Source organism: Exophiala bonariae (assembly GCF_035927105.1).
Source record: "Exophiala bonariae strain CCFEE 5792 chromosome Unknown scaffold_8, whole genome shotgun sequence".
Classification (NCBI taxonomy): domain Eukaryota; kingdom Fungi; phylum Ascomycota; class Eurotiomycetes; order Chaetothyriales; family Herpotrichiellaceae; genus Exophiala; species Exophiala bonariae.
Genome location: NW_027042483.1, coordinates 820,315 through 832,833, shown reverse-complemented (window position 1 = coordinate 832,833; position 12,519 = coordinate 820,315). Strand labels below are relative to the sequence as shown.

General features: G+C 50.0%; 6 protein-coding genes across 6 annotated transcripts; 4 read left to right on the top strand and 2 right to left on the bottom strand.

The window, feature by feature from the left end:
* Positions 1-1,395: 1,395 nt before the first annotated feature.
* LTR84_012728 (uncharacterized protein) lies at positions 1,396-3,120 on the top strand (the record flags this gene model as incomplete). Its single annotated transcript, XM_064856245.1, has 2 exons — positions 1,396-2,930; positions 3,006-3,120. 2 exons carry the CDS (start codon positions 1,396-1,398, stop codon positions 3,118-3,120), a joined length of 1,650 nt encoding a protein of 549 aa, XP_064708145.1.
* A 782-nt stretch (positions 3,121-3,902) lies between these two features.
* On the top strand, positions 3,903-4,589 carry LTR84_012727 (uncharacterized protein; the record flags this gene model as incomplete). Its single annotated transcript, XM_064856244.1, has 1 exon — positions 3,903-4,589. One exon carries the CDS (start codon positions 3,903-3,905, stop codon positions 4,587-4,589), a length of 687 nt encoding a protein of 228 aa, XP_064708144.1.
* A 96-nt stretch (positions 4,590-4,685) lies between these two features.
* On the bottom strand, positions 4,686-5,144 carry LTR84_012726 (uncharacterized protein; the record flags this gene model as incomplete). Its single annotated transcript, XM_064856243.1, has 1 exon — positions 4,686-5,144. The coding sequence occupies one exon, from the start codon at positions 5,142-5,144 to the stop codon at positions 4,686-4,688; it is 459 nt and encodes a 152-aa protein (XP_064708143.1).
* A 142-nt stretch (positions 5,145-5,286) lies between these two features.
* On the top strand, positions 5,287-6,715 carry LTR84_012725 (uncharacterized protein; the record flags this gene model as incomplete). Its single annotated transcript, XM_064856242.1, has 2 exons — positions 5,287-5,744; positions 5,797-6,715. The coding sequence occupies 2 exons, from the start codon at positions 5,287-5,289 to the stop codon at positions 6,713-6,715; spliced, it is 1,377 nt and encodes a 458-aa protein (XP_064708142.1).
* A 1,568-nt stretch (positions 6,716-8,283) lies between these two features.
* LTR84_012724 (uncharacterized protein) lies at positions 8,284-9,598 on the top strand (the record flags this gene model as incomplete). Its single annotated transcript, XM_064856241.1, has 3 exons — positions 8,284-8,712; positions 8,827-8,884; positions 8,937-9,598. 3 exons carry the CDS (start codon positions 8,284-8,286, stop codon positions 9,596-9,598), a joined length of 1,149 nt encoding a protein of 382 aa, XP_064708141.1.
* An 853-nt stretch (positions 9,599-10,451) lies between these two features.
* Positions 10,452-11,874, bottom strand: LTR84_012723 (uncharacterized protein; the record flags this gene model as incomplete). The annotated part of the gene is made up of 2 exons (XM_064856240.1): positions 10,452-11,308; positions 11,358-11,874. 2 exons carry the CDS (start codon positions 11,872-11,874, stop codon positions 10,452-10,454), a joined length of 1,374 nt encoding a protein of 457 aa, XP_064708140.1.
* Between the last annotated feature and the right edge of the window lie 645 nt (positions 11,875-12,519).

The window sequence follows — 12,519 nt, the reverse complement described above, 5'->3', positions numbered from 1 at the left end:
CTTTCGGGATCAAGTGGAGTCTTTAATTCGGAGTGGATAGACACGAGGGCATCTTGAGGGGTCAAAGGTGAAAGTGGCGTCAACACACAAGACCCTGACTCCCTGACCATCAAGGTTTAATGATACCTGTCAGTGCTGCAGCTGAGAATACCATCATACCGCGACTGCAACAGCTGCGCAGAAGCTATTACTGAAGGACAAGTGGCAAGGCTGCCTGATAGTGTCCAAGGATAGTTCAGGTCAGTGCACGGCATGGGATTTCAGCTGGTCACGAGCCTGGGCATGGCGTGGCGCAGAAAATAGGCACAGGTTCCTCGGGTAGGGACTGTGCTCAACGTGTTCGAGCGCGTGCTTGTACAGGTTGGGTACACACAACGATATTTTCTGCCTGACTCGAGCACATCGGGAAGGAAATGGTTACCATATTGTCATAGTGATGACCAGTGCATCTGCAAAAAGGAGAGCAGCACAAGAAGGCATATCACGTGAAGAAAGACCGCCAGGACGGCTAGTTCCAGAATGGCTTAGCGGGTGCCAAGAGTGCCACAATCTATGACGAGTTCTATCTGGCAGCAAGTTGGCCTTCCACACAAATCTGCCCGTTCGGCTTGTATTGAGCCCGCACCACCGTTTTTCCTCGATCCTCAAGCAATCCTCCAGATCTGAATCATCCTTGACATGTCGTACTCATCGTTGTTTTGCCCATCAAACACTTGACTCGCTTTGTGCTTATGCTGCGATGGCCAATCCCTATCCTCCTGATGTCGCCTACCTCTGATCCCGGTCGTAATCCTTGTCATGATACCACACGCCTGGAGCCACTCGTGCCTGGGTTTGCCCGCTCTTCATGCTGCCCGCCTGTCCACCCACTACCCTCTTCGTACGAGAGAATCCCGAGTGCCATCGTCGATGCCCCCACCGTGCCTTTCACCATTACCAGTATTGCCATCAAAAGTCTACACGTCGATGATCTGTCGAAATGAGCCTTTTCATTGATTGACCATCGCATTAGTCTTTTGTTCATACTTGTTTGCGGCTGGTTGCTCTACTCCGTTTACATCTACGACTGCCTATCGATCACCTCATCCAATTGACTCTCCTTCGCTATCGTCTCCAATTCAAGATCATGCACCTTCCTCCGAACTAATTACCTGTCCCTTCACCTCTAGCAATTGAAAACCATCCTCCAACTGCTTGACGAGACGACGAGAACGAACAGTGAACCACAAATACAGCGACACCCCCACAAGTTTCAGTTGTAGTAAGACGAACATTGATCCTGCCGTACATGGATCTTATCCATTATCTGCCTTAATCGGTCCCGAGATTGTAAAGGAGAAGGAGGACATTTGGTTTGGACAGACTCCGTCTTGCACTTTCTGTCGAACCGCGCAAATGAGTGGCAATGGCGAGCAGTCACCGACGACGGCCTCCGCGGCCTACGATTCATACGACGACGCTCGAAAGATAGTCAGGTTGTTTCAGTGCTCACAGTGCTCATATCCTCTGAGAGAACCTTTGACCTTGCCATGTGGCAACTCCCTATGCAAACCATGCCTCCCTCCTCTATACAAACGAGAAAACATCACATATCCACAAGTCGAAGGACGAGCAGAGGGATTTATATGTCCCTTCAAGGACTGCGGCTTGGAACACTCTCTAGCGGACTGCGGCACCGATGTCACGCTTAACAAGATCCTAGGCGTCGTCAAAGAATATGTGGGACGATACAAGACTGAGACTCCCGAAATCCCTGTTCTCCTGGACGAAAAGCCTGACCTCGCTGTTGTGGCTGATTCGGCCATGGACTTCATGCCCAGGTCACGTGTCCTACTGGGTGGTCGCATCGTGGCCTCGTTTGTTCTGGCAGATATGGGTGAACTGAATTATCACTCAGATCTCTCATATACTGCCATCGATCCCAACTCAATTGAGTCGATCCGCGCGCTCGATACCGCCGTACTTTCGACCCTTCAAGAGACGGTCCGGTCTGAGCTAGAATGCCAAGTATGCTATCAGGCCATGTTGGACCCGTTGACCACAGCCTGTGGCCACACCTTTTGTCGGAAATGTTTCGCCCGAGCAATGGATCATGCCAATGTTTGCCCGATGTGTCGTCGAAGACTACCTGTCCTGCCGAGTGCATCAGCCGAACCAAGTAACAAGAGAATCACATATCTCCTTCAACATTTGTTACCAGAAGCTCTTGCTGCTCGGCTTGAGATTGCTCAACAGGAAGATGCGATCGATGAGCAATCAAGACTACCGCTATTTCCCTGTACCTTGGCCTATCCACAAATGCCGACCTTCTTACACATTTTTGAGCCGCGTTATCGTTTGATGATCAGAAGGGCAATGGAGTCAGGCTCCCGAAAGTTTGGAATACTCATGTATCGGCAAGATGGACCTGTACCCGGTCAACCCAGTTTTATGCCATACGGCACGGTCCTTTACATCGAAAGATTAGAAATGCTACCAGACGGTCGCAGCCTCATAGAAACGCGAGGGATGTATAGATTTCGAGTCATCAACACTTCGGTGGTTGATGGTTATCTTGTTGGAGAGGTTCAACGCATTGACGACATTCCGGTACACGAAGAAGAGAGTATTGAAGCTCAAGAGACGAGCTGCGTACCCACCACAATGAACGAAGATGAAGCCCGAATACAACAAATGTCGACCCAACGTCTCTTGGAGTATGCTTCAGACTTTGTGGAGCAAGCCAGATCAAGGTCAGCACGTTGGCTCCATCAACGTGTGCTCGCTGCATATGGTCAGCCGCCAAGCGACCCCGCAGTTTTTCCATATTGGCTTGCTAGTGTTCTGCCAATCTCGGAGTCTGAGAAGTATCTCCTGCTTCCAGCTACCAGTGTTAGGGAACGGTTGAAGATTGTGGCAAGATGGATCCAACGGCTGGAAGCAGCCAGGTGGTAAGTCTTAATTTCCACATTCCATTTCTCTTCCTATATTGCAAGGCAGGTCGGCCTGACATCCTTTCCGTGAAGGGGGTTCGAAGCCGAACAGCGCGCATTGGCGCTCGCCCGTGAACACCAACCGACTGCAGATAGCACGCCACCCCCACCACCCGATGCTACAGAGAACACATCAGACGACTGCTGATCAGCCGAATGCACCGTTCCTCTTGTGCGGATGTCAGTCGATGCTGCACTTTGCGCAAAGACTGAACAAACCACTGACTCAAATCAAACATAGGCAGCAATCATCTTCTTGTACAGTCTTATGACTAGCCATCGCCAGCATAAGTGTGCTGGCGATGGCGCTTTGCATACCCTATTTTCATGAGCCTTTGATTAGACTTGCAGTCATCAGCAAGAGCGAGAGCGGGCAAGGAGGTCATGATGCAGACGCCAATGATACGATTGTGTACATTTCCAAGGCGTCTATGTTGGTCGGTTGTGTTGTATTGGCGATATTGAGGATTATGATACCACTTTTAATGTTAGTTGTACCTTTGCCGCGCATGGCTGGTGGTGTGGTACGAATCTAGCGGCATGAGCTACAGCTGCAAGACAGGGTGAAACCAGAGAGTCCGCATAAAATGGTACGGATAGAAGTTCTCTGCATGACTATGAATCATCTACGGGGGCTGATTAGCTTTGCAATGACATGGATATACCCCAGTTCTTTCACCTGTCTCGCCTTTCAGCCTCGCGCCGACATGAACTCGGCAGCTTATGATGCACGATGATGTCATCGTTCTTGAAGAATTTGGGGTTGACATACTGAACATCTCTTTGTGCAAACTCAACGTACTTCAAGCTTGCTATGACCTGCATGTTAAAAACACAACGGCTCGCCTAATAGTCACCGATCGAGTATATCCGTGATCCGCACTATAGAACCCCTCTCGACCAGTCAAAGCGACTCATAACAGATACAACATGACACAAACGACAACGCGTCCCCTCTGGACGCTCGTCCTCAACATCAGCAAGCATCAAGCTCCTAACATCAAGCACACTCGCCCACTGCGCTCAAACGCCATCAACCCCAACACCAACATCACCATTAACACAGCGCGCCTCTTCTCACAAAGCATCGCATCTCGTCAACACCAATCCCCCGTCAGCAACAGAATCCTCGCCCCGTTCCGCACACCCTCACAATTCCAGGACGCACTCCGCCTCTGCTCGGCGAACAACACGCTACTGCTAACACTCTTCACGACCTCAGCATGCACGCCGTGTCGCGTAATCACGCCGTTACTGACGTCATTGATCGAGACGCGCCCATCCGCGCCCAGCGACAAGTACGCGGCGCTGGCGTTCGCGGAGCTGGAGCTCGACAGTCCGGACGCAAGCGGCGGGGGCGGATTTGGGACGATGATGGATCTCGGCGTCGAGTACGGCGTCACCAGCATGCCGACGTTGATGGGCTTCGGGGGCCGCAGGGCCGAGAGGGTCACCGAGCGCCTGGTCGATACCAGGATGTTGTGTGATGAGCGGCGCATGGCGAGCTGGGTCGATGAGCAGATGGGCAAGGGGGATCCGTTCTCGACTAGCGCTGCTTCTGGCGGCGGTGGTGAGGGCGCTGGGAAGGGGGGTCTGTTGAGTCGGATTTTTGGCTGATCAAAACTTTTGAGCGGTGGGGAGGGGAAGTGAGATCAGATGATGAGGTTTGTGAGTCAGATTCTTCTCTTTTTTGTATATTAATTGTGCGGGTATCTATGTCGTGTATGGGAACTGGTGTATCGCGAAAAACCATGTATCCACCACCACGGATCGAAGAGACTGCCGCCCTGCCACGACCTCCGGATCTTCATAGCCCGCCATCCAGTCTGCAGGAAGCGCGAGCTTCCATATCGCTGCACGGGACGCGACCTGTCTCTGCGGGTCCTTCAATGCCAGATAGAGTGCTTCATGTGTCTCTTTGGCTTTAGTGGTTGCAGCGTCGAGATTTGATAGCATGCCTTCATCTTTCGCAATCTCGTCTCTGGCCCAAACGCCACGTGGATCATGTCCATACGCACCTTGCTGCGCGATCCGCTTGAATTGGAGACCTGTCATAAGTCGAAGGGCTGGAATGCTCACAGGTTGTGCTGTGTTACTACTGACACTGCCACTTGTTTCATTTATTGCTCCAATAAATTTGGGGAAAGATGGAACATCCCCAGATTGATACATGTGGGGACGATGCTTCAACCCGAGGCTCCATAACCACACCCAACCCCACCCAAAAGTGGAAGGCCTGCTCATGTAGATACTGGTAGGCACACCACCGAACGTAGCAAGGCTTCGACATCTTCAATCTTTCAGCGCCTTGAAAATGGCCGATGTGGACCATACGTTCCTATTGGCCGAATTTCTATCAGGGCTGACATACGAAGACCTTCCTTCTGAGGTCATCCAACAAGCCAAAAAGTCGATCCTCAACGCCCTTGGTTGTGGTCTGGGGTACGCTCAACACGGACCAGCAGAGAAAGCATTCTTGTTGATTCAAAATGGCCGATCTTGCGAAGATGCCACGATCCTTGGTCGAAGACAACGTGCAAGCGTGGAGAATGCAATTCTCATCAATGGTATTGCGATGACGACTGCGGACTATGATGATACGCACCTCAAGACCGTCATTCACCCGAGCGGCACATCGCTTGCTGCGTTACTTTCTTGGGCTGAGGTCAACCACATGGCCGGCAAGGATTTTTTACTCGCCTTCATCTGTGGTGTGGAGGCGCAGTGTGCTGTTGGAAATGCGGTTTCCCCGGCTCACTATCGGGATGGATGGTGAGTGCTTTACTCACGGTGCCATGATCCTCTGGCTGACCTCCTCCTCAAGGCACATCACCGGCACGACCGGCACCTTTGGCGCAGCCGCATGCATTGCTAAAGCGATGAAACTTGATGCAAATCAATTTGCTGCCGCTTTGGGACATTCTGCTTCCATGGCGGCGGGTATCAGAGCAATGTTTGGCACTGATACCAAAACTCTGCATATGGGTAGAGGTGCTCAGAATGGTCTCCTGGTTGCTGAACTGGCTTCTCATGGATTTGCAAGCTGTTCCAGAGCCATCGAGAGTTGGGCCAGATTGGTGTCGACGACAGTCAACGAAGACGCGTCATCAGCTTTAACTCGAGGCGGCGGCTACCAGATTCTCGAGAACACCTTCAAGCCCTACCCATGTGGTATTGTGATTCATCCTCTGATAGACGCAGCTCTTGAGGCACATCGTGCCGCTGGAGAATACTCCGCATCAACATCCGCTGGTGGGTCAGCGGAGAAAGTCACAGGAATAGAGAAGATCAACGCCACTGTCAGCCCACAGTGCGTCCGCCTATGCTCAGTCCGACATCCAACCACAGGTCTCGAGACGATCTTCTCGCTCTACCACGGCATTGCGGTGGCACTTGTCCATGGACAAGCTGGTCCAGCCCAATTCTCAGACCCGGCCTGCAAGGATCAAGCAAACAAGCAGCTCCGCGATAAAATCGAGGTGCAGATTGATGAGAATCTCGCAGAAGATTCAGCCTCACTGGAGATTTTGTTCGCCGATGGACAAGAACGAACTTTCCATGTCGAGCATGCAATAGGCTCACTGGCGAGACCGATGACTTCTGAACAGCTTGAGGACAAGTTTGTGGACTTGGCGAGTGGTGTTTTGGGCCGACGTCAAGCAGACCAGGTGATTGAGAGGTGTTGGAGCCTCAATCGCGTCCCTGATATGCAAGACTTTATCGCGCTCTTGGTTCCATCATAGATACAGATAGCCGAATTTTGAGCTTCGCAGCCTGGTTGGCTTTCGGATTGAAGTTACTGCCGCCCTGGGTGCCAGGGTGTTGAATCCAGGCATCAAGTGCCACCTACAATTTCTGCCCGTGCCGATTCGTCGCTTTCCCTGTTTCCAAATGCTGGCTCAATCTGTACAAGGCACGAGTGGGCGCAGCCCAATGCCCAGCCTTTCAGTCTCATTCTCTCAAGTGCTTTTGTGGGTGGGGCGAAGAAATATTTTTGATTCTTACGATTCAAATTAAGGGTCCTGTACTGACCAGACTTGAAGACGCTTGACACTGCAGAGAAAGCGAGGAGATTCCACATCGGAGATCGAGATACTTGATTCGGACGATTCAATGAGAAAGCCGCAAGGCTGAGGCTTGAATTGTTGAATTCGCGCGTAATGGAACATCCTCCTTTGACAAGTTACATAGCTATCTTTTATTGAAGTGCTGCCTTGATGGTGTGGGTTGGAGGCTGTGCGTCAAGGTCGTGGATAGCGGCTACCTAAGTAGTCTAGAAGAACTTTTGTGAGGTTCGTTCCATCAGCGCTAAGTTGCTCGTACTTCAAGTTTGGGGCGCCTAGTGTGGTGTTTAGGTTACCTCGTTGATATCGCCCGCTATAATTAGTTGATTGACTCTGTTCTCAGCTGTGAGGTACCGATACCCCTTCATTGGGTGGATGACTCGTTCAATGAATCACTTAGCCAAAACTTTGAACCCTTCCATGGCCAGTCGTCTTGATGGTCTATTGCTCTAATCAAGGTCGGAACCTTTTACTACAGCCTAGATCGCTTATCGTCCAGCAGCACATTTGTAGTTTATCGTCTGATTCTTTTCCAGCCTTATCCCAGATCTGCAGTCTTCTTCTCGTTCTCTGATAACTTTTGGCCACTGGACTGATCTTCAAATGTCTTCAAATGTCCAAGAGTGCACTTTTACTTGCAAGGGGACGGTGCACAATTGTGATACTGGTCAGGCTGTTGACGCAGATATAGCCGGTATTGGAGTGAGGTCCTACGCTTCTAATAATTGAGTGGCTCAAACAGCCATGACTAACAAAATCTGGTCAAGGTCATCGTTGCATTCATTTTGACTTCACTACTCACAATCTTGGCTATCCTTGTTGGGTATTGTTCGAACTCGCTTCCAGGAGTGCATACCAACGATCTAGATACTCAAGTAATCTGGGGTACGAACCACATCTTCCGAGGCCGCAACGTCTCCAAAGGTATTGAAAAGAGTCATAAACGTGCACTGGGCGTGGAGAGATTCGTACTAGCGCTCAGTGACCAACAACTTATCACTGGAATCGCCCTGTTGATTACTGGCTACCAGAAATGCGACATCTCGGTCTATTCTTTTCTCATGGTCACCAGTCTCGCTTGGTTCTCCTCCACAACTCATCTAGCCACTCTTTTAGTGCTTCGAAAGTAAGTCCTCGAAGCCAACGAAACCCAAAGATAAGATAATGTGATCTTTCTGTTTGACATCATCAGGTACTTTCACGAATACAAAGTACTTCGGCGTGTGCGAGTACTAGGAATGCTGACAATGGCTGTTCTATTGCTCACAGCACTGGTAATCAGCAACATCTTCTTATTAGGAGTTCCGTACAGCTCTTCTTTTCATTTTGAAGTACGCCACTCTAGCTTTGGTATTGATCCCCCCGAGATATGGCAGAGCTATTATGCAGCCAAAATGTTCAACTTAATTTTAACGACGGTATGGCTCATCTTTGCGTATACAAATCGCATTGTAGCCCTGTCCAATGCTGGGGGCGAAAGAAGATCTGATAGCTGGATCTATCGGAAGCTACTCGAAAAATTTGCACCCGGTCTCCAATCTCCCAGCAATAGAGATCGAGCTATTGCTCATATCGAAAGGTTACAAAGTGCCAGATCCCTTCCTCAGCGCGTGGGTAACATTTTTGCGCTGTTGAGATATGCAAATGCAGAACTACGAAGCAGCTTCCTATGGGAGGTGATCTGGATTTTATTTGGAGTTTTTTACGGTCTTACAAGCTTAGTATCGATCTGGGTTGCTCCACTATTTAGTGGCCAAAATTATTACATTACCACTATGGGGTTCGGACAGCTTGTTGCGATACTGCTCGTTCTCCTGCCTGTTCTGAGCCTGGGCGAAACCTACTACGGTCGGTCCATCATAGTTTCCTGATTAAGAAGAGTTGATACTGACGGACCTAGATGTCATCACTCCGAAGATTATGGAAGGGCCTCTGGATACCCTAAATTTCGAAGCCAGTACATTGGGGACGCCTTCAGGTGATAACACGTCAGGAATTGGGATCATAAATGCAGTGCATCTGTATGAGATTGAGTCGGATGGCATCAATACCGATCAATTAACAGCACCACCACTACCTGATCCGCCTACCACGAGTCATTCTAAGCCCGGGGCTCAGGTCAAGGCAGCGCAGATCACAGCGCAATCAGGAATTTTACGGCCCGAACAGGCGATGAAAACCGGACCAGACCAGCTCGTGGCCCTATCACGCTCTGCGACCGGCGCGACATCAACTATGGAGCGCGGTGACCTCATCGTAACGCTTCCAACCCAAAGACGATCATTTTCAATTGAATCTGGTGCTCTGCTCGCAACACTTGCCGCGAGTGATAGAAACTTCTACAAGCTACCCATATTTCAAGCTATACTGTGGATCGTGGTTCTCTATTACACAATAGTGATCCTATTCTTCGCTCTTGTTGGTGGGGGGCTATTCATCGTCGTCAGTGAGGTCAACTCTGCGTGGTACTTTGCGATCCTCGGATTCCTCATCCCTCAATACATATCGTCCCTTTCCTGGGTTTCGATGGTCATCAAACGGCGACAACGTAGAAAACTTTGACCGCAGACGCAAGGGGGTCGCTCAGGATATTTTGGTTGCGTCAGATTAAAGATCCCCCAAGTACGATCCCAGAGTAGTGTACGGGGGCAAAACCAACCAAGTTAGCTGCGGCCCTGAACCAAAGAGAATCGATGTTGGAACTTTACCGGGACATAGCAGACTTTCCCTACTGCATCGAAGGCCACAATCAATACCCTCCGCATAGTTCTCTGCACAACATCACTACTCGCAGGAAGTGGACTGAGGTGTGTATACAGTGGACCGGAGATCCTAAGGTTCAAAGAAGTAACAGGATCATTAACAATGATAGTTCAATTAGGGTTTTCTCGATATCGCGCTCGGCGATCTCTGAGTGAGAGGGCGCGCTTGCTCGCGATGCTTCTCCGTGGATAATAATAATAATAATACATACACCAATGATCTCCTGTTCATAGGGAAAGCAGGTCCATAAAGAACTCAATTTCCATACCGTCCATGTTCTACAGTTGAGAATGATGTTCACAGAGGAAACTTTTGGTGGTGAAAAGTCCGCATCTGCGAGTTTTGACGGTTCATTGAAATATCCGTTGGGTTGCTGCCTCCCGAGGACACTCATGGTGGTCGAAGGGTTGGTCTCTCAAATGTTTCATGTGAGGGATAGTCTGAGCAGCGATATCGTAGGAGCGGTCCAGAAGACTTTTGGTGACTAAAGCAGGTAAGAAGGCGGAACTCGACCAAGCTCTGCGCACATATCCCAACGGGCGGTGCAGGCGCAGAAAGGAGCTTTGCAGACCCAGCAAGTTCCTATTTCATCACTCCTTTGTGACGATAGAAACTCAGCATGCTCACTAGACTTTCCTCGTCATGAAATATATCATTCTTCGTTTTCAGCAGATACTTCTTTCTCCGCAGGTGTTCCTTCCTCAGCAGGGACTTTGCTCTCAGGAGACACTTTGCTCTCAGGAGATACTTTGTTCTCCGCAGGTGATTTGTTCTCAGCAGGCAATTCTTTTTCAGCGGCTGCTTCGTCCACACTAGCCAATGGATTTTGGGCGAACCACTCATGCTTCAAGATGTCTTGAGTCGACAGTCGGTCTTCGGGTCGGTAGCGCATCATTTTTGTCAACAGATCGGCCAACCTCTCGATGCTCTCCTCGGAAAATTCCGCCGGTCTGTCTCCCTTTGTCTCGCCATTGAAGTAGAGGTGACGAAGCCGTTCTGAAAGTGGGGAGATGCGGATATTGGCTTTGCAGTCACCAATAACCACCTTGGCCTGATCACTCCATTCTTCCGGCACGTCATCAAACATTGCAATCCACTCCAATACCAAGTGATTTTCTCTTGGCATAATTCTACTGAAAGGCGGGTGTCCAATGATGAGTTCAAATATCGTGGCTGCCAGTGCCCATATGTCCATGCGCAAGTCCCATTTTGTACCGAGCAGTGCCTCGGGAGCTTTGTAAACAAGTGGTGTATAAACTTTCGGCAGTAATGAATCGGTTTGGAGGAAAGACTGGCCGAAATCAATGAGTGTCGCGTGGACCTGACCAGCGATAGCTGGGTTAGGAAGCTCAACTGGATCAGGTATATCTTGTGGGAAATTGTACGCAGGCCACTCATCAGCGAGGTCACGTATATCATTCAAGTCTGGAGGTCCAAGGTCTTTGACTGAGCCCGGGTCTGAAAACTGCCCCTTCTTTTGTGAGACCAAGATGTTGCCGATGTGAAGATCTGGACTCCGTTAGAATGAAACCTTTGCAAAGCCGAGGACATTACTCACCACCGTGTGCAATACCGTTTGAATGAAGACAGTCGAGTGCAAGTGTGATATGTTTCGAAATCTGCCAGGCTACATGTCCTGGTAGTCTCCACCAATTCGGACATTCATTCATGAGAGGCGCGACACTAATACCATCGACCTCGAAAACGAGACATTGGTGTCTGCCATTAGGACCATCATGGAAGAAAGAATTGGTCAGCTTGCGCAGATGACGGTTGCCTTCATGATCTGCTGGGATTGCAGCAAGTCGCTGGAGAATACGAGTTTCATTGGACGCATCAGTAAGCTTCGAGACCAAAACTTTCAGTGCTGCGAGTCGAGATTTTGATGAGTCGAGGACCAACCAGACTGTCGAGAAGCCACCCCATCCCAGCTTCTGGACGACGTGATATCTTCCCGAATCAAAGGCATCACCGATATTGACAGGATGATACCCACCAGGACGGTACTTCTGGACTTCTTCGCACGACAACCCGATGGTCGGGTAACTCAAGTTGGCTGTCCCAAAGTGCGGCATGATGCGTAGGCCTGACGAAAGTGTGTTCTCAGTGGCCGATCTCGAAGTTTTCAGGAGTGCTGGGGGATCCTGTAAGTCAATGTGAGAAAGTGTAATCAGAGACCTGCCAGTCTGAAACATCTTCATAAGTGCAGCGCAATGTCGCTGGCACCAATGCCGAGCAAGTGTCACCCAACCGCCAAGCCAAGCGAGGCTGCGCGGTGCAAAGTCACGTGAAGATGAGGACTGCCTCGCAAGTCAGAGGCAAGAAGTGAAGTGAAATGTGCTGTTGGGGTCCGGAATCGGTCAAAGGCACCTAAGTCACTGGCGATACGTGCCGAGAGACGCAAGACGTAATGTCACGCGAACTGACCACTCATCAAATACACACAAGGATGTAACTGCACCCCATGAATAAAGGGGCAAGTCTGTTGATGCTCGGGCTGTTAGCAGTGGCAATGAAGCAAACCGGGTGGCAAGCCTAATAGCACTTTGTTGGCTTCCTTTGTTGACATGGGTGGCTCCTCCTTGCCATCAACCAATTACCTGATCAGTGAGAATAGATAATGGTTATTGTCCTACATCTTCCATCGTGGGGATCGATGATTGGTTCTAAATATTCTGACACGTCTTTGTCGACCGACTCCTTCGACGGTCTACATATCA